This window comes from Cydia pomonella, chromosome 1 (assembly GCF_033807575.1).
Source record: "Cydia pomonella isolate Wapato2018A chromosome 1, ilCydPomo1, whole genome shotgun sequence".
In the NCBI taxonomy this organism is placed as follows: domain Eukaryota; kingdom Metazoa; phylum Arthropoda; class Insecta; order Lepidoptera; family Tortricidae; genus Cydia; species Cydia pomonella.
Genome location: NC_084703.1, coordinates 31,840,697 through 31,862,492, shown reverse-complemented (window position 1 = coordinate 31,862,492; position 21,796 = coordinate 31,840,697). Strand labels below are relative to the sequence as shown.

General features: G+C 37.8%; 1 protein-coding gene across 1 annotated transcript in view; it reads right to left on the bottom strand.

The window, feature by feature from the left end:
• The window catches only part of LOC133519601 (uncharacterized), a 100,085-nt gene extending 83,645 nt beyond the window's left edge, over positions 1–16,440 (bottom strand). Inside the window, exon 1 of the mRNA XM_061853630.1 lies at positions 14,943–16,440. Coding sequence (XP_061709614.1) covers positions 14,943–15,818 — 876 coding nt within the window. The 5' untranslated portion in view covers positions 15,819–16,440. The remainder of the gene's footprint in view (positions 1–14,942) is intronic.
• Positions 16,441–21,796: the final 5,356 nt, after the last annotated feature.

The window sequence follows — 21,796 nt, the reverse complement described above, 5'->3', positions numbered from 1 at the left end:
AATTGAAGGTGTGCGTAAAGGGGCCCACTGATTACCAGTTCACCGGACGATATCGGCCTGTCAGTTATTCGCAAAAGCTGCCAATCACGAATAACTGCTGGCCGATATCGTCCGGCGAACTGGTATTCAGTGGGCCTCTTAAGACTGGCTTAACTGCTGGCACCTACGGGCTACGGGTAACGGCAAGCGATCGTGGCATGACACATCATGCGATTCATGCAGAATCAAATTTGATCGTCCTTACTAAATATTGTCTAGCCGGCTCAGCCATATAAAAGTTAATGCAAAAAAGAAACAATACCACCATACCACCGTACGTACTGATACCTTTTACATCATTATAAACTATAGGTAGGTGATGGTATTTTATGCTGCTCCAATCTTTTAGGATAACGAAGCAGCGATTTCTACTTACTAAACGCCACGCCACTGCAGGCAGATACCGGTCCACATAGAGGTAATCGCGAATCTCGCCTTGCCGGCGCACGCGCGTCGCATGAATGAGCATCGGCAGCGTGGGCTTCACGGTCAATCGACGCCGCGTCCGCCACCAGCTGCATACACAATCAGCTGGCTCTCACGACTCGACGCCGCTCCGCACTCTCCGTTCTTGATATCACCATACCGTTATGGCCTTTATACAACATGTCGCTAGAGACCGAGGCACAAACAAAACCACAAAGGATCAGGGAACGAAAAGGATTTATATGCATCTATCTAAGCAGTGTGTGTTAGTATGCGATGAAAATAAGGTGACGTACCTGCACATCTATTAAACTCGAGAAACAATACCTATAGGTATCGGAGTTGGGAATCGCTGTACCTGTACTCGTAATATACATAATTAATGCCACAACGCCCCGTTTTCGTTAGTTTAGTGAGAATACCTAATTTGAGTCGAGTTTGGTATAAGTACATAAATAATAATCTCCTATTGTCCAGTCTCTGGCACAGTTTCGCACGGCCCATATCATATTAACTTACATGGAAAGCAGGTACTATCTACATGACACTTTCTAACATTAGCATTCAGAGTTGTCGTCGCATGAATGAACGTACCATTTGCAAGGAATGCGGCCGGATAATGTAATGCCATATTATTGTTGTGATATTGTTTAGCATTCAACTCAACTCATACAATAAATAGGTGATACAGTACACAACAAACGCAAACATACACACACACACACACAGACACACACACACACACACTTTTCTGGTAGGATGTATGTCGTAACCAATGTAAATAATTATTGTGGTTATTGACGGCCGCTTAGCCTACTCGTAGTTGACTTTGCCCACAAAACTGGGTGTCGTGGGTTCAATCAAAGTCCGGTAAGGGCATTATCTATTTAATTATTTACCTACTCTTATTTCTATATTTATCACGAATATTTGTTCCTAGATAATTATGTACCATCAGCCGTAAAAGTGTATGACGACTTTTTCAGTGAATTCATTCATAATTTCTCCATGCAATTTCGCAGCACACTACCTACTTGTACTGCTTGTAAATATCGTAAAATGTATCTTCTTTATTGAACTCACTTTGGGACTAGATTGATTATTACTTTAATATTTATTATTAATACAAAAATATTATGGGGACAAGTTTACTCAATTGACCTAGTTTAAAGAATCGACTCGACTTCACAACTTTATATTAAATCTCAAATAAAATATAATAACCAAAAGGAAAAAAAAACACATTTTTTTTTAAAGGGAACCGCCTTAAAAAAAGCCAACCGACTGATAAACACAAAATATTTTTCTCAAGCATGCAATGAAATATTAATGTTATGTTCCTTATAATTAGGCTGCGAATTATGACGTTTCAGGTGCGGCTAGGACAAGAGGTCGTTAATGGAATTTCATACAAATCTTGCAGGCGTAGGCTTGCAAAGTCCTCATTATTTTTCTTTTTTGTGTTTTATTATTATTATTTCAGGGCTTCCTAAAGCGAAACGAAAATTTTATTATTATTGCGTTACGACGCACGGTTTAGGAGATACAGCCCTATAAAGATTTCTGCATGACTGAAAAAAAAATCTTTATAGGACTGTATCTCCTAAACTGTGCGTCGTAGCGCAAAGATAATCAAATTTTTGTTCCAATAACCAAAATTTTAGACAACGAGAAACATTTCACTTACTTGCATAAAAAATACATAGTTTACTCATTACTTTACTTCTTGCACTATTAACTAATCGTATTACTTTTCTTAGTTTGGGGCTAGGTCGATTTGTGTAAGATTGGCCCCAAATATTTATTTATTTATTTTTATTTGTTTGTTAATTTTTATTCTGTTTGGTAGCAAGTACTGATTTTGTTGGTTGTTTTTTTACTGAAGGTGGTTAAAAAGCACCCGATTCAGAAGAAGTCGATTGTCAATTATATTGATCAATAATTGACAACATTTTATATTTCTGACCCTATAATTTTATTGGTTCTCTTAATTTTAATTGAATCGAGGAATACGCTAATAGTTTTTTTTTGACTAGGATTAGTATTTGATTTATTTAAAATTTACTTATTCTAAAATGATGTAACTCCGGTTCTACGCTAGAAGCTAGGTCATATCTCGATAGAAAAAAAACATGACTTAATTCATCTGACGTTGTCTGTCATTGTCAATGCTTTATACTGGTCCGTTATTGTATGAAAACAATTTTGATAAAATATCAGATTTCTACGACGATTTAGATATAATAACGAATACTGATATATGAATACGACAGCAGGCTTTCATACGAATACCACGGATCGACGGATAAACACTAACAAATGTAATGTAATGAAATGTTTGTTCCATGTTTGTTCGATATCTTCGACGAATAATTTTTGCTATTTTTGCAGTAGGTAAGGGACGAAACAGTATTTGGTATACTTTGGAAGAGTATATCCTTCATGGATCCATACGGCTTTGTCCATTTAAAAAACGATTTGTAGATAGTAACTTAATTATGTAAATATATTTCTCTTAAAAATAAAAAAATAAAATAAATTTATTCAGTAACTTAAACTAAACATCTCTTTGTTTTAAAATTCAATTAATACGACGTATTTAATTGACAACGTCAAATCCAATATTATGACAGCTAATTTTTTTTCCTGATGATTGGCAATGGCATTTCACCTATTGTGTGGTAGAATTGGTAAAATCAATTTTTTTTATTCTTTTGTATTTTTTGTAATAAGCCATATTTATTAAATTTATATTAATATATTGCAGTGTTCAGGAAGCAAAATGCTTTCAAATCATATGTAAAATATCTGGTTTAATAAAAATGAAGTGTTGTCAATTTTCAAAGTTAGTAGACTATACAAGACAGAGGATGGCGATGGCGTGTGGCTTACCACTCTCGCGTGATAAATAACCATACGGTTTCAAATTGATTACACGTTCAATTTAACGCAAAATCAATTTTAATCAAAAAATGAGCACTTGCTAATTAATATCTACTATAAACGGAAGAGTGTCATCCTATACAGAAAATGGTACCTACTTTTTAGTAGACTTATAATAACTTTACACTACTTCGATGGCATACAAGCATACGGTCTGCCTGGTGGTAAGCGGTCACCGTATCCTAGGTTTTACATTAACTTCACTTGTAACTAACAGTGTAGCGAATGATATGATGAAAATGATAGCGAATCTTAATCTATTCATAATAGTGTTAAAAAATATTTTTTGAGGAAACAAACATATTTCAAATGAAATACTAAGGGCCGACACATATGGACTGCAACTCGACTGCAATCTGTATGGGAACTGAACGCTGACTGCACGCAACTGTTGTTGACTGCACGCAAAAGTTGGGTTGCAGTCCGTCTGTACTGGGTTTCGGACGTCAACAGGAAAGAACCCTCATTTTAGTTAAGACGGGTTTTGCAAGATTTGATGGAATACATTCGACCGTGTTCTATGATTGCGCAATAAATATTTGATACTTCACACACGAAACACTCTCTTAGACCATGCATCCTTGATGATTTTATATTCTCAATACGTATGCCGTGTGCCCATGGATGATGCGACTCTTAAATTGTAAATGGGCCATTTTATGTAATGTTACTTAGAATCACGGGCTCTGTCGATCCCAATAGGCGAAAAAAGTATCACAAGATGTTCATTGCCATTACGTTACCATTTTTCATAAACAATGAAGTATACCACACATGTAAAGCACGAAAGAAATTGTTCCATTGAAAAGGATATATTCATTAAAAAAATCATTTTTTTTTAATAAGAAGAAGCGAATGCTGAAATTTAGTATAATACATACTAATGACGTGGCACATCATCAGAAATAATCAGGCCAAGAAGCTATTAAGGCACCAGATGTTCCCTTATCCTGCCACGACCTTTGTTTAAATGTCAGGTTTTGTCATGACAGGGTGGATAATGTAACTAAGTTAGTATTATGCTTTAAATAAATGCTTCACAGAGTATTGTCAAGGCATAGCATTCACATTCGGAAGTGAAACTAGTGTTATCACGTCCGCATCCTTGAGGACTAAGTTGGTCTCCGTGCCGGTTTCGCTCCCCAGTTGTTTATTACTGCGGCACGAATGCTCATTTTAGGCGTCATTAGCAGCTTCTAATGATATCAAATTGGCTACGCAAACAAAATGAGAAAACTGCGCTGTGTTGGCTGCAAATAGAGCCTAGCTCTAGCTACATATGTATCTCGGGACTTATCTACCTACTTAATATATAAATCCATGGTGGGTTCAAGTGTGTAAACAATTTCGCAACGCACTGTAAGTTGGTTAGATTGCCTTCAAAAATTAAACGGTGACTAGTCGTCTACTTAATTTAGAACCAGTGTTCAAAACGAAATATTGCGATATATGTATCACGGTAGGAAGGTGTAGTGCTCGTGTAGTATGTCCTGCCTATACTGTTACGTAGTTACAAAGGGCTTACCGCGAACCACGTTCGACGTGTTGCCTCCCTGTCACACTTATGTATGAATTTACAAGTGCGACAGAGAGGTAACACGTCGAACGTGGTTCGCGGTAGGCCCTCTGGTATGATTTTCGACAAATCATTACAGAAATAATTATGTTGATAGAGTCGTAATAGTTATGTAATACAACATAATTCAAGATCATATCCGACCAGTTCAGACCACACTTCTCTTCTCTCAAAACTACTTTTGCAAATTCATGATGTCGTGAGAAAGTGAAAGTTGATGTAAAGGCAGTTAAGATTTAAAATGACGTGTACTTAACGCATTAAAAAAAATGGCAATAGATAGAACAAACATTTAGAGGTTATTCGTTGCCACTGCAAATACAACGCGATAAATAGTCAATTTCTTAAAGAACGCGAATCTTTCTATTCCTATTTAGGTACCTAATGCAGAAAGGTCAATCGAGTTCAGAGTGGCTAGTAGCTCTTAAGATGTGTTTTAACCGTTTCAGTCCTTTGCTCTGTATCACGGTCGCCATCACACCTGCGAATTCAGACTGTCGGAGACTTTAAAGGGCAAATAATTTAATTATAACGAAGTCCCCGTCTTAGTTGCAGTTGCAACCTAATATGCGAGCGGACACCAATGTACAGTCAGCGTCAAATACTTTGTAGCAACCAAAGTAGCCAAATAGTTCGGTACACCATACTAAATATATGGTGTACCGAACTATTTGGCCACTTTGACTGCAACAAAGTATTTGACGCTGACTGTACGTACTTATGTAGTTTTAGTACCCGTAGCGAGGCACCTTCACCCTAACGCAAGTTAGCTAACGAATAATGTTAACCTTGTTTTCGCCATAGAACTTGAAAATCCAAGGAGACGACATACGACGAAAATTCAAATGAAACATAGTGTTAGTCACAGTGCTGGCAACATTAGTAAGACGTGAGAGTAAGAGTCAGCAGGTTATTGTTTCCGCCGCGGGTTGCGTGCTGACATGCGAGCGGCTCGTCGACCTTGCTCCTGGCCAGTTTTACGACTATCCAACCTTCATTACTCAGATATCGCTTTGGAAGTAACAGCCCCTGTAAAAGTTCATTTTCTTGATTTGTTTTACCTTGGAAGGGTTACCTTTAAAAATAATATTTCTAAATAAGTAATTGCGTTTTCTCTGTTTCTCTTAAAATCAAGGCATTACATTTAAATTTGCTGTCAGGCCAGCTTTCGGTGCATAGAAGTTTGTGCAGCACAAGTTTAGATAGGTAGTTCAATTTCATTTTGACGGATCTCTTGCATAAGATCAGAAACCCAATTAGAAATAGAGATACGAATGATTTCGGTCACGTCATGGATGTTGACCAACACGTAACCGTTTTAAATAATTGTAACTTCCGTATCGCTATGATGAAACTATGGTTCGATTCCATAGGATAGGTAACTGTTAGGTGTAATATATATATATACACATTATATGCTATTATATGCTCTATACATATATATATGTATAGAGCATAGCAGTGTAACCATAGGGTCGACAGTCGAAACCAAATAGGTAGGCCAAGTTGAGCCAAAATGTTTACATTCCCCGAATCCTTCTAATTCAATCAAGAAGCATTACTTACTTACTCACTCAAATTACTGAGAGCTGACAAATAGGGTCACTTGATTATAATTCGTCTATTCGATTGCAGCAGTTGTCCGTCAGCGCTGATCGGCCGCTGCCTGGGCGTTAGCCAAGCTATTCCCGCCATCCCGAACGGTTTAAATTTGGAACACATTTTTTTCTGAATCCCGTAGCGTATATGCGTCCAGAGGTTAACAATCTCTATCCATGAATAAAGCTATGCTTATACGGCCAAAATGAATAGATTAATTTCAATGTTGAATCACACTGCTAATTTTGGATGATAAATAAGTACATTCAGCACTCAGGATCAATAGTATTAGGTATGTGTTATGCACCAAAAGTATCTGCCACCCTCGGTTACTTTTTCAAATAGAGATATCTATATTTTAAATACAGTTGCTCAAAAAGTGCTACTTTACGTAGCTGTTTAGCGTGCGGAAAGTTGGATTTCGCGAACTAGTGCTTTTTACTTTTCCACTTGTTCCAATTCATGACTACTTATTGATGAGTGTTATTGTTAGTTTCCTTTAAAAGTCGTAATTAACATAAAAATCTACTGTTAATGAAAAAATAATAAATATAAGCATATTTCATATATTATTACTTACCTCTTCATCATTATAACACGTTTATTTTTTAATATTGAATATTGAAAAACCGTTCTTACTAAGTTGTCTGAATGGAACGGTACCCCTAGTGTAAATTTAGTCGATAGCGAAACGTGACGTACGCGTTTGCGTTAAGTCTCATTTTGTATGGGTTTTTAAACAGCGCGCCAAGCGGGACGTTTTGGAAAGTCAAAAATCTCATACAAAATGACACTTAACGCAAACGCGTACGTCACGTTTCGCTGTCGAAAATATTTACACTAGGGGTACGGAATAGCTGCCGAAACGCCTGTCATGTCAAAGCAGAGACGTTTTACCTTACCGCAAGACTGTTTTAAGTTTCGAAAGGATACTTAGGTACTATTATTAGTATAATATTTTATATTTACAATTGTTTGTGTCTTATATAGAACATGCATAAAAAAGTACTTGTTGTTTTCCTTACTTTTTCGCAATAGTATTAAAAAACGCTATCTTTCGCTACACGTGCGGAAATGTCATTCTTCACTTGTCCCGAGTCTTGTCACGAGCCGCAGGCAGATATCTCGGTACTCGTGGAGCAATGACATACTTTCCGCACTAGCATCGAAATGTACTATTATCAGGACATTTCCCGTTACATGCAAGTACTAATATTTAATACTGGTATCCGATCCGAGCAAGAGAAATATAAATAAGATCACTACCTAATTAAATGGTACTACACAATGAATAAATAGTGTGAGACACAGAATGACAATAAATAATTGGACATCTGGCTTCATGGTTTCTTGGAATAAATAAAACACGCCTGCCGTGCATTGAATTACCATTTGTTGAAATTGTTTAAAACGCGATACAAACAATACTTTACAATAAAGGACGTATACTGTACTGTATAGAGTGTATAGGGACCTACTTATTTAAACATTTACAATTAAATTGCTAAATAAAATCAGAACCAAATTAATCAAGTTAGAGTCGAGTCGGAAAGAGAAGAGTCGTGGAATGTATTGGGCCCCATACATATGTACCACGACTCTTCTCTTTTTGCACAGACTCTATTATTTTCATTCAACAATCAAGTTCATAATAAAAAAATAAATATAAAAAATATACATTAAATATGGTAAAAATAATGTTACAGAACAAGTTCATTGATTAATAAAATAACCTATGTATAAGTATGTAAATGTGTGTACAGTCAGAAATATAATAGAGACAAATGAAAACAAAGGACCAAAAATATTATTGAAACCTATCGGTATATAGGGATCAGTCGGCAACCAGCGTGTGACAATTTCATTTAGGAGTTGCGTGCGCCCAGCCAGAAAGCCATCGTATTGTAAAGTAAAAATATGTTATGTAGTCTACATAAACTTTTTAAGTTTGTAACCGTTTAGTCATAAATTGACTGGAAAACCGCAACCGCACGGCGACCGAGATTTAGTTTACACCTCGTGGATTCAATTCCACTGAAGTTCACTTCAGGCGTCGGACCATTTAAACTAACTTAAGTATGACATCATGAGTAAACTATTTATAGTAGGTAAATAAATAACGATTATCTTTAATCAAATAAATTATGCGAATAAATAATTTCTAATTCTTTGTTATACGGCGGAGTGATTTGAAATCTGCGTCAGGAGAACCCATCATCCTTTACGACAGTGTATTTTAAACTTTTACATGATGCGACCCTCCGCCTTGAGAAAAATATTCGCTACTGACTTGAACTGTCTCGTTATTATACAATTTTGTTAACACTTTCCGGAACTGCTGTAGAAGGCACGCGGCCCTGGGTACGCTGAGAGGACGCTGCCCTGGCCCATGTCAAATGTTCCTTGTAATCGATGTATAAACATAAACCGAATCCCTAAGGGCCTTACTGCTGCAGTTGGTGATGTTATCCATCAAAAAGGTGGTAGAGGCGGTGCGCATTTCACTTTCGCAACGCGAGAGCGTTATCCGTTTGACTTAGATTCAACAAACAGCAAATTGGCAATTTGACAAAAATGCAACCGAGCACAATATGACTTCATATCTATTACCACTTAGATACCTATGTCAAAGCGAAGGAAAGTAATATTTACGATGAATGCTGTTATTGAACATGTACGTTAATTCATGGACAGGTTTAATAATTACAGACTTATATAGGTACGTATATACAAAATGACAAGACAATTTGCTATGTAGGAACTTATCATCATCATTATCATCTCAGACGAAAGACGTCCACTGCTGGACGAAGGCCTCCCCCAAGGAACTCCACAACGAATGGTTATTCGCTGCCCTCAACCAACGGTTCGGTCGACTTTAACCAGATCGTCGGTCCATCAGGTATGGGGCCTTCCCACGCTGCGTCTTGCGGTATGTGGTCGCCACTGGAGAACCTTTCTACCCACTGCCACTTCTCTAAGCTATGTCGACAATTTAGGTTCTCATACGGATCTCCTCATTTCCGATTCGATCACGCAGGGAAACTCCGAGCTTATGTTATCAAAGGAACTTACACCGAAGCTTATTTATGTTAGCAGTGATTAGGAGAAATTTGACGCAAATTTAGTTACACTTTGAGAGTGAACTATTTACTGAGCACAGTTTTAGCACTTTTAATATCTTTACCAACGTATAGTCTGTGTCTCTCCTCAGCTACTGATACGGAGTCTATGGTATGCTTTTCAGGCGCTCCTATTAAGGATATCGAATTTCAGGAAAAAAAAAAAAACAACATTCCAAGGGATTCACTACTTAAAGTGACAAAACAACAACACATATGTATTTTTTCAGTTTAGGTAGACCTGAAGAACAGCACTGAAAGACTGTCTCGAATTTACTTTGCTCATTATATTGGCTATGTGCGAAATGCGAGCTACGACAACGCATGGCGTGTGAGACACGAGCGTGAGGAGCTCCGAGAGGATTCGTTTCGTACGAATAGGTACATACGAAAACTCACAGGACTGCATTGCAGGACTTGCGAATGAATATGCGAATCTTTTATGAAATTCCTGTTTTAAAAAATAAAAAAGTCCCTAAAGCCCTGTAGACTTGTATTACTCTCTTAGCGTCAGAAAAAAGTAATAGCTGAGTTTCCTAATTTAATTGCACATTATTAGAAGCAATTTTCAAATTTTTAGCTTTTCTGTAATGTTATTCATGTTTTTAGACCTATTTTTGTGATATTTTCTATCGACCGAAAGTCAAAAAATCAGGATTTGAATCGCTGCAGTCCCTAGAGAATATCCTCAAGACTGCTAATAAAATTATTGGCAACCAACCGTATTGTCATTTGAAAAAGCGGTACGATTTTTTAAAACTCCACTCTCTGAATCTACGGCACCCATAGACATATATATTACTTCGTAAAAACTGGCCTTACGAGCACTACGAATGGAGTCGATACATGGGTGTCAAAATCGCATTTAGTTACACGTTACACCGCTGCGCTCAGTCGTGTTGCGAGTTGCGCATTGCAAAGGCGTCACATAATGTCATTTCCAATTTTAAAAAAAAATCTAATTGTGTCGTGAAATTGTGTAAAAACCAGAGATGTGACTTATTTGAAATACTTGTATTTAAAATGCAAATACAAAATGCAAAATACCTATTTTGTATTTTATTTCAAATAGTTTTTGGGAACTATTTACTATTCAAAATACAAAATACTTTTTATTAGGTAAAGTAAGTTTAACACTATAAGCCACTATTGAAAACCTCTAGGGTAGGGTGATGGACTACCTGAAAAGGAGGATTCGAAAGCGGAATCTTGCCCCGGCCAATGTTGAGGAGCTGAAGGGAGCCTTGCTGGAGGAGTGGGACGCTATTCCACAAGATTTCATTAGAAAATTAATTAGGTCTATGAAAAACCGCTTGATTTGTGTGAGGAGGGCTAGGGGTGGTAACACCAGGTATTAATTTAATAATAATAATTTATTTTGTATGAAATAAATGACTTTTATTCTTAACTTTCCTAAATTTATTTCTCGACCATTATGTGGCTACTATCAGTTTCTGATTTTTTTCAGTCTTCAGATTTGAAATTTCATTATATTTCCCAATTTTCTTATGCGTTAGATTATAAGTTTCAGTTGATACCAAAATTTTCAGAATCGGCTCTAGAATTACAAAGATATTGGGTGCAGTTGAAAAAATGCAAAGTGATGCAATACTTTTGCACGCGAGTGTAGTTGGCGAGATCGCGCGGACCGATCCGCGTTTGCTTAATACTATTATTACATACTTAGTTATGTTTTCCTATCGAAGATGTTATTGTATATATCGTTTGAATATCGACCTTATGAATATGTATTTAAGTATTTATAAATATTTATATATATCATTGTCTAGTACGCACAACACAAGCCTTAATGAGCTTATTATTGTGGGACTTGTCAATTTATGTAATAATGTCGTATAATATTTATTTATTATTTTAACATGGAACTGGTGAATCTGTTTAGTAACGCCGCAAATGACCACAAGCGTAGCGAGAGATTAAAAAAGTGGAATCTTAAGCGTTGCAAGGGTTTCAAGGCACGAGAGGTAAACAAACTTTTCTGCCCTGGTGAAACACAAAAGAGACGTTTTCATCAACCAACGAGAGGTATATACTAGCTGTAAAACATTACAAATTTAAATTAATGCTTTTAATAATTGACCGTTAAAAACCATCACTTAAAAGTCCATTCAACCGGTAAACATGAGGAGACACAAAATTTGCACTCTAGAGGACTGGTATACACAATATTTTTAAAGAATAAAGAAAGTCTTTCCAACTTGTAAATTCCGAGCAATACTAACTTTTTAATTCAGACTAGGTATTCACTTCTTAAGAGTACCATTTATCGCAAAGTATTTGTATTTTAAAAAAGCATTTTGAAAATACCTATTTTGTATTTAGTATTTTAAATACAAATTTGAAAACTATTTTGTATTTTGCATTTGAAATAGTATATCAAGGAAGTATTTATATTTTGTATTTAAATACTTTTTATAAACTATTTTTCACATCTCTGGTAAAAACTATTACAGAAAAATCAAATACACATGATATTTCATATCATCGGTAAATCATTTCAGATTACATTAATTTCTTGCTTAAAACAAATTTTAAGCGATCATTTTGTCTCATTATGCCATGTTGACCTTGTTGAAAACACAGACACATATTAAAGTAGAGTGCGCTCTCGCCTCCGAGAGGCGTGCCGGGCGAGATGGTTCGAGGGAGACCTCTGCTATTACCATATTTATTGACATAAGTGTCATTTTTATTGGTTAGGTAGGTAGGCCGGTTTATGGACTCACTTATGAATAGTCCTTCTAAATGTTGACATTCACTATAAAGCAAGCTTGGTTATGAAGTATTTATATATAATTATAAAAATAACGTATTTATCTAACATATTTTAATATGTTTTAACTCCCACTTATTCCTACTTAATATTCTTAAGTTAATAAATAAGCACGGCAAAATCTATAATAAAAATATTTCTATTAATAAAAATGGTAGCATGGATTGTTTAGCTGTGACAACATTGATAACATTTAAGGATAATTAACTCGCGCTGGACCAGGCCGAGGTCGAGCCGGAGCTTCCGGCGCGGCGCTTCGTTTTCTATGGAAAGTATCACGTGATCACCTGATCACCGATCACGATCAGCCGTCATAAAAAATGACGTATCGGACGCCTCGGCCCGGGTGCGGGCCGTTCTAGCGTGAGTCATCCTTTATTCAATTGTCACTTCATCGTCGCCTTAAAGAAAGAAAGGGACTAAAGTCGCCCTCGAGTTATTTTTCTAGACACGTTTTTTTGGAGACGAGAATGCAGTCAACTTTCGCATATGTCTCTGGCCAAAGCGACTTGATTGTATCTTTGTTCTGACCATCGGCCACGTAGTTTACGCAATGCACAACAGATGCCGCTGTGTTTTGCGTAATGAGACTTTTCGTTCGGAATTGTATGCAGGGGCTCATCTTTAATTTCTAGGACTTCTTATCGATTATAATCGGATTGCAATATATTTTGCTTGGTTGATTACATCTTCTTAGCTTGTTAGTTAATTTAGTTACAATTTAAGTTATTAATATATAAGTGTATTGAGTCCTTCCTATAAGTAAGTAGTAACTATGTATGAAGACAACGAGACGCATTGTGAGTTGTGAGCAAGCATGCTGTTGCACTCAGTCTACGAGCCAGAGCGGCACAGCCAGATCGCAGACACTTTACTCTGCACTTGTACGAACGTGGTGATGTATCCCTATCTTCACACTTGTTTATGCATGTCCTTCAATAAATTGTCAGTGAACCACTTGTACAAATACACATCCGAGTACTGTTGTCGCCTTAACTTAGCTACTCCGTCGAAAACAGAATAGTTACCTGCCGAACTACACAAATTGCTATTGGTAGTATTTTTATGGTAGGTATCTTGCTTGGCCCCATTTCATGGATATGCACCATAACTTAGGCCAACGGCCCGATTCGAATTTTGAGATACGTCAAATGTTAGGTCTAGATACGATGTGTATAGGATATGCCAGTGTCAAAAGTGACGTTTTTGTTTGAAGAAACGACACTGACATATCCGATCCATATAACTAATATCCTACCTAATATTTGACATATTTTAAAGTTCGAATTGGGCTGCTAGTCTATTCAGCCCATATATGTATATTAATTAGAGATGTGCCGACTAGTCGCCGACTAGTCGGGAAAGCCGACTATCCGGCCACATTTATAGTCGGCGACTAGTCGGCGACTAGTCGGCAAAATGAGCCGAATAGTCGGCTGCCTAGATCTTCCAAAAAAATAAGGAAATAAAATAAAAAAACCACCATACTCGAAGTGTTTGCCGATTTACCCAGTCCACCTCGCGAAATAAGTACTTGGCATTGATTACACTTCACTTTACTTGAATCATCTTCAACATCGTCAAAAAATGTCCACACGCGTGATTTTCTTTTAGTCATAATGTTTATAAAGATCACTACTTGTTTATTTAAACTTTTAAACAACAATTACGATTCGTTATGTATGTTTTTCTAATAATAACACACCGGAGCAACAAGTGAATCGGAAAGGTAAACAAAACTAGTCAAAACATGAAAACGCAACCACGTGCGGCAGCGAATCAGGCGACCCGAACGTTTCCGATTACGCCCGAACTTAGGCGAAGACCATAGTCGGCTACGCCGACTAGTCGGCCGACTAGTCGGCCACCTGACTGCCGACTAGTCGGCTAGTCGGCTAGTCGGCCAAAACCGTAGTCGGCACATCTCTAATATTAATTAAACTTTTACTTTAATATCTACATACATTCCGCTTTTAGGTTGGATTAGTTCTCGAAAAACTTCTATTTTTTTTAAGAAGTAGAGAAATATAATTTTATTTCATATGTTCAAAAATTTCAGAATTATCAGAATGTTTTCCAGATGGAAAAAATCTCGTAATTTCGAAAACTTTCCGGCAGCTCTTCAGTCATAAGAGCAGACGATGTACAAATAATTTGTCGTAAGGAGTTAAAATTGGTAGAATACTGTAGTCTACATATCAAACACAACTGGAGAAATATCAATCCATGGGTCGCATTAGCAGTAAATAATTCGCTTACAACGATATAGAAATATCCTTGTTACACGTAATGTGTACAGTTATTGCAGACAATATTGGCTAATAATAATCAAGATTTAGTGATGATGATGTTTGTTTACACCTACTTAGAACTCGACTTGTTGGCTTGTTACTGTACTCGTTACTTGTAATCAAGATATAGGTAGTAAGTAATGTCATCCCACCTGTGCTCTGTTGATGACATCGTGAGGTCCTCGCCATGTTGTAGCTGCCGGCGATTTTCGCTTGGCTAATTCTAGGGTGGCTTCGCTCGGACAGCGTTCAAACATAAGCACTCGTTCGGCCACGGAGCCTCGCGTCAAGAAGGGGCGCACGGGCGTCGCACCGCCTGCAGCTGCGGCCGGCTCGCCAGCACCGGCGCTAGACGCGCGCCGCGCTCGGGCTTCAAATTTTGAGCGCGCCTCGGTCACGTGCGAGCCAAGCGACGCGCGCCGCTCGCCGCTCGCACCGGCCGCCGGCTTGCGAGCGCCGGTCTCTAGACGGTCCTGGTAGCGACTTTTCGCATAGTCAACCAGGGATACGGGGGGCACCACGTCAGGCCGCTCAGCCGAGCGCTCCGCTACGACACCGCCGGTGCGTAGCGCGCGCAGCAAGCGCTCTTCCTCGCGCGCCACCTCCAGTCGCATAGCAGCAGCTTCCGCACGCCGGGCGCCAGCGCCCACGCCACAGGGCCCATTACGTTCTGGCACCAGGTCCGGAGGTAAGGTTACTTCTATGGTTTCATCCGGTTCCGATCTTTGTTCAATGTAGGGATCCGGTCGCTGTTCTCTCCGACCGTCAGGTCTGGTAGCCTCTGGCCGGTCGCGTCTAAGTTCGGGCCGCTGCTTGATTTCAGGTTTAGGTTCAGTTCTAGGCTTAGTTCTAATACTATCTGTAAGCTTAAGTCCAGGCGTGGGCCTGCATGATAATATTTCAGTGGGCGCGAGACCTCGCGCTTTCCAGGTTTGGTATATGGCCTCGGCATGGTCTGAAATCTGTTTCGCGATAGCTGCGATATCCTCCTCCCCGGTGTCGATTTCGCGGCGGGCCGTAGCCGCCATGGTCGAGCCGCTCGCCGCCGAGGCGCGCGCACCGCACCGACCGCTTCAGGGGCCTGCCGAGCGCCCCATCTACACACCGTAAATACACCTCTGGAAACACAGATCTCTTTGCACTGCTAACTCAAAATCACCTTGTACAATGTACCGAAAGAAGTTCATAGGTTGAGGTAACTAGGTATTAGGTAATGTTAGGAACAGCTGTAGCTCGAGCGCGCGTTTGACAATAAACAAAGGTTCGGATCGCGTGTATCACGATGCGGCTCGGGCTGCGGCGGCAGACGACGGGCCGACGGCGGCTGCTCGCGCGGACTGCGGGCCGGGCGGCGCGCGGCGCCGGCAGGACCCCGCCCGCGCGCCGTCGCTCCGCACCGCTGCTCCTCTCCCTCCCGATTCCTCCATACTCTATACGAGTACTCATCTAATCCCGACTCACGTGCAATAATGTGCACATACTGCAAATAATATGCCATTACTACCTAAAAAATATCTAATAGATAAAGTAATATACTGATTTACTACTGGAAGGATATTACAATAATACCTACTTAGTTTAGTACATACTTTTAAAGCCCGTCTCAGACGAAGCGATAATATATATTAATATACCGTAAGATACCGACAGATATCTTATAGTATAGCTAAGCACCACACACGGCAACGATACCAAAATATATATTATATCGCTGTCTGTCTAGCATCTACATTGGGAGAGAGACGAACTATCCTCCCAAAATACCTATATCGGCCTTCCGGCGCTTCGTTTTCTATGGAAAGTATCACGTGGTCACCGATCAGGCGATCACGATCAGCCGTCATAGGAAATGACGTATCGGACGCCTCGGCCCGGGCGCGGGCCGTTCTAGCGTGAGTCATATATCACAAGGTATCTTAAGATGCCTTGCTATAAGATATCGTAAGATACCAAAATGTATATTATAGCTTCGTATGGGGACTCTGCCAAATGGTACGTAAAATATATTGTAAGATGTCTTTCCATAAGATATCTTTTGGTATATAATCGCTCCGTCTGTGACGGGCTTAAAGAGCAATTCTTGTATATTAATACATTTTGGGATCTTAGAAATGGCTCTAACGATTTCGATGAAATTTACTATATGGAGGTTTTCAGGGGTGAAAAATCGATCTACCTATGTCTTAACTCTGGGATAATGCGAGTTTTTATAGGTATGTTTTCCGAGCAAAGCTCGGTCTCCCAGATATTACAGTATATAAGCTAGCTTTCCATTAAGCTAGCATGGCGAATTGTGTTAAGTCGGGGCATTTACTGTACTATTTATACCTGTATTGGACAAATAAGCGATTTTTTATTTAAAAAGCGGTCAAGTTCGAATCTGACTCGCCCATGAAGGGTTCCGTACCATTTATGACGTATTAAAAAAACTACTTACTTGATCTCATTCAAACCAATTTTCGGTGGAAGTTTGCATGGTAATGTATACCATATATTTTTTTTAGTTTTATCATTCTGTTATTTTAGAAGTTACAGGGGGGGGGGGACACATTTTACCACTTTGGAAGTGTCTCTCGCGCAAACTATTCAATTTAGAAAAAAATGATATTAGAAACCTCAATATCATTTTTGAAGACCTGGGGTATCTAGCCCCACACGTATGGGTTTGATGAAAAAAAAATTTCGAGTTTCAGTTCTAAGTATGGGGAACCCCCAAAATTTATTGTTTTAACTAAATGTTCATTAAATGCGGTTCATAGAATACATCTACTTACCAAGTTTGAACTGTATAGTTCTTATAGTTTCGGAAAAAAGTGACTGTGACATAATCGGACAGACAGACGGATATGACGAATCCATAAGGGTTCCGTTTTTTGCCATTTGGCTACGGAACCCTAAAAAAGAATAATTACATAGCTATAAAGTAGTTATCAATAATATGTTACACTACGAAGGCCGCATCTTATTTCTAGAGTCTTAAGAGCCTGTCACATATTTTGTGGCCTTCGAAGAGTAACCTATTATTGCAGGTAAGTGTACTATAGAGAGCGAGAGTGCTCCACCCTATCTAACCATGCAGTCTATGATCGGGTAAAGTCGTGTTCCGATATTAGCAGAGATCGGCGGGGGTGAGCTGTTTTCAATTTTTGCATAACATGGACATACCTTGTGATTTATTGGTAACTGCCCCATATGTAATTGATAATTATAAACTAATTAAATTATTTTATTTCGGCTGCCTTCACGTCACGTCACAATCAAAACCTACGGAATGTGATTATGATTAATCTACTTTACACAGCTTTCTGCTTAAGTGAGAAAAAAGTCTCATCTAGTATTAAAGTAAGCTTCCTGAGATAATATAATTATTATTGTATATCCATTTCACTCCACTCACATCAGTGGATGTAGAAGGACTTTTTTCTATATACAAATAACGCTCAAATAAAACTCACGGCGAAACAAATTAAAAATTGAAATTATAGAAAAACTTATAGTTATTTATTACAATCAATAGCACGGAAAATTAAACGTACAATAAATAAAAAAGGTAAGCACTCGTTTTGTAATGAATTTTAATTTTAGTTTAATCATTTCAGTCTTGTCTTCTTTTAATACTCGTATTTATATATGGATACCATCAAAGAGCATATAATCACTACGTTTGATACCATATTAACATCTACAAGACACATCTACATGACATTAATGACGTAAAAACAGCTCACCCCTGCCGATCTCTGGATATTAGTGAGCACCTTTCGATGGTAGGTACGGTCACGTCTGAAAATATCGATACGAAAAAAGTGCCAAAAATATGTATACACGACGTTATTGCCCATATATTAAGGTAGTGTATACATATTTTTGGCATATTTTTCGTACCGATATTTTCAGACGTGACTGTACCGACAGGCACTCGTATATTATGTCTTATCTATGTACCTATATATTCGATAATACATGACTCCCAATAATATGACTTACAATTCCAAATAATATTTTTTTTACAGCCTGAATTAAATGATATCTGACTGTAAGGTGTTCAAGCGCAAGTTAAAGGCTTTTCTTGTAGAAAAATGTTATTATTCCATAAATGAATTTGTAAATGACATATTTTAATTTTTTTGAATATTGTAATAGTAACCATTTTTTATTAAGTTTGATAATGTTCTAGTTAATTATTTTATACATTGTTAATGGCATACCTATCCATTGTTGACAATATTATTATTATTTTATTATTCTTATTGTTGTAGAAGTCATTAATTTAGTATTAGAATGATTTTTTGTTGTTTTGTTAACGGTGAATTTACTATATTTAATGTGACCCTATATAAGTATTTAATGTATGTAGTAATTATATGCATGAATTATTATTCGACACAATGTATATTGTTAAGAATTAAATAAATAAAAAATTGAGGCCCTTTATTTTAAGTTTATTCTAATTACGTAACTATAAATTATTGTCAACAATGAGCCACATTAGAATAATAGTTTATTGTGTTACAAGGGAGCAAAATTACGTATTTACGGCGAGCATACCGAAAATTCCGAGCATACCGAAAATTCCGAGCATACCGAAAATTCCGAGCATAATGAAGGATTCAAGTGTTAACGCCCAAGATGGAGATATTTTGCTACCATGTAACACATACCTTTTTTCACATCACCTATCAGGAAATTATTTTCATTCTCATTTTCATTTTCATTATGCATAAATAAAATGTCCTAAAACAGAAAAGCGGCACTTGATTCCTCCTAACAGGGTAGAAAATGCCCTTTTTGGAATAGATGATGTGAACAACAAAAAAAAATTAAAACTTGGAACTTTTACCCCCCTCCAACCCCTTAAACTAGGGGATGGAAGTTTCTATGACACGCCTTAACTTTACAAACTCTACTTATACACCTTAGTCAAAATAATTATGTGATTTGGTCGTTCCGCTATTACAAGAACTTTTGTAGAACAGAATAGTAATTTTGTCTCTTTCGCCACCACTACACACTTTTACACAGTTTTAAATACAGTTATATGATACTTGCTACCCTGCATATGTAGTTAAGACGTGATCAGTGAACCACTACCCATGTTTTGATGTATTTATGGCTGTACCTGTACCCGAGACCGAAATAATGCGCATTGAAAGTGGCGCCGCTGGGGAGCATACTCTGTAGCGGTGCCACTTAGTACACATAGATATAAATGATATTAGCTATTTTTGCTTATGTAAATTGATGTACTACTGCTGTTTATTACGTACGTTAAGTGGCGCCGCTACAGAGTATGCTCCCCAGCGGCGCCACTTTCAATGCGCATTATTTCGCTCCCTGGTACAGGTACAGCCATAAACATTATAGGTACATGATGTACGTTTTAGGTACATCATTTTATCATATAATTCATTAATTTTCATTAGGATGGCGCCACTGCAGAGACTGCAGAGTAGCACACAGACAAAAGTACTTACTCTCACTGCACTTACTTCCTTCACTAATAACTAAATCTACTACACCATTCCAGTAAGATATATATTTTAACGGTAATCCGTTTAAAAACTCTTCTTTTAAGTCATTACATTAATTTCGACAATTTGACCTTATTTAAGCAGGAAAATTAACAAAGTCGTACTTATATATATGTAGGTATTGTAAAATATCTTGACCAATAAGAAACAAACATGTATATCAATTTCTTAGGGTTCCTTAGTCACCCAGGAGCCCTAATAGTTTCGCCATGTCTGATGTCTGTCTGTTGTCTGTGGCTTTGCTACGTGACCGTTCGTGTTATATGTACATGATACTTATATACTAATAGTACCTACTTAAGATCTATCATAACGGACGGGTAACTACGGACCCCTAAACCCTACACTGAGCATGGCCTGACATGCTCTTGACCGGTTTTTCATTACCTTAATAGGTTTTCTTCCTGATGGATTAAATTTAATTTTAAAGTGACTCTAGACTAGACTTCACTAAATTGGCCACTTTGTAGTGAAAAGCAAGGCATTTCAAAGCGATCATTTTCGGAAACGCTGTTATTGATATATATATTTTCCCTTCTATATATTCTTAGACAAGGCGTCTTGGGTGCAGACGTTAAAGTAGTACGCAAACGCTATTTTAAGGGTATACTCCAAATCTACTTGTAAATAAACTAGTACATGTAGTCATCCATGATTTTGACCTAAATAACGGTCATTAAATTACTTTTCACCACACCAACTGGTAAAGGCCCTCTTGATTGTTTAAAAACGAATGAGTAAGTTGTATTTTATCCACATGTGGGGCAAAGTAATCAGATGCAAATTTTGAGTTGTTTCCTTATGTTAGCTAGTAGACTTGAATTTTAAATGATGATTTTGAATGATTATTTTTTTATTACGTTCATTTGGATTTGATTTCATTTGAATTTTTTGGTATTTCATAGTTAGTAGTTTCCTTGTGTTGATGTGGTGAAAAATGTTGTTTCACTCGGAGGCAAAGTTTGTTTAACCCTCGTGCATTGAAACCCTCGCAACGCTTAAGATTCCACTTCTCGAACCACTCGCTACGCTCGTGGTTCAATTTTGGAATCTTTCGCTTGCTCGGGTATCAATATTAGCACGAGCGGTTAAACAACGACTTTGCCCCCTTGTAAAACAAATAACTATTAAGTAGATAATGAGTATTGTTTTCTACAAATATGATAACAATGAAGTCCTAGCCAGTTTCGGCCACACCAACTGTATATACTGGACTTGACTATGTAATATTAAAAAACTGAATCAAAATAAATAGATACTTATTAGATTATATTAGAGTACCTATGCCTAGTTGGTCCACTCTCCAGTGCGCCCGTTATAATTTTGCAATTGGAAACAACAATGGTTCAGTTAATGTGTTATTTTGCGTACGGATATAAAGAAAAGGACAGTTTATTAGCATGGAGTCTTAAACATAATGGAGTTTAGTTACCGGTGTGGCTGTGACGTGTGGGTCGGGGAGCGCGGCGCGGGTG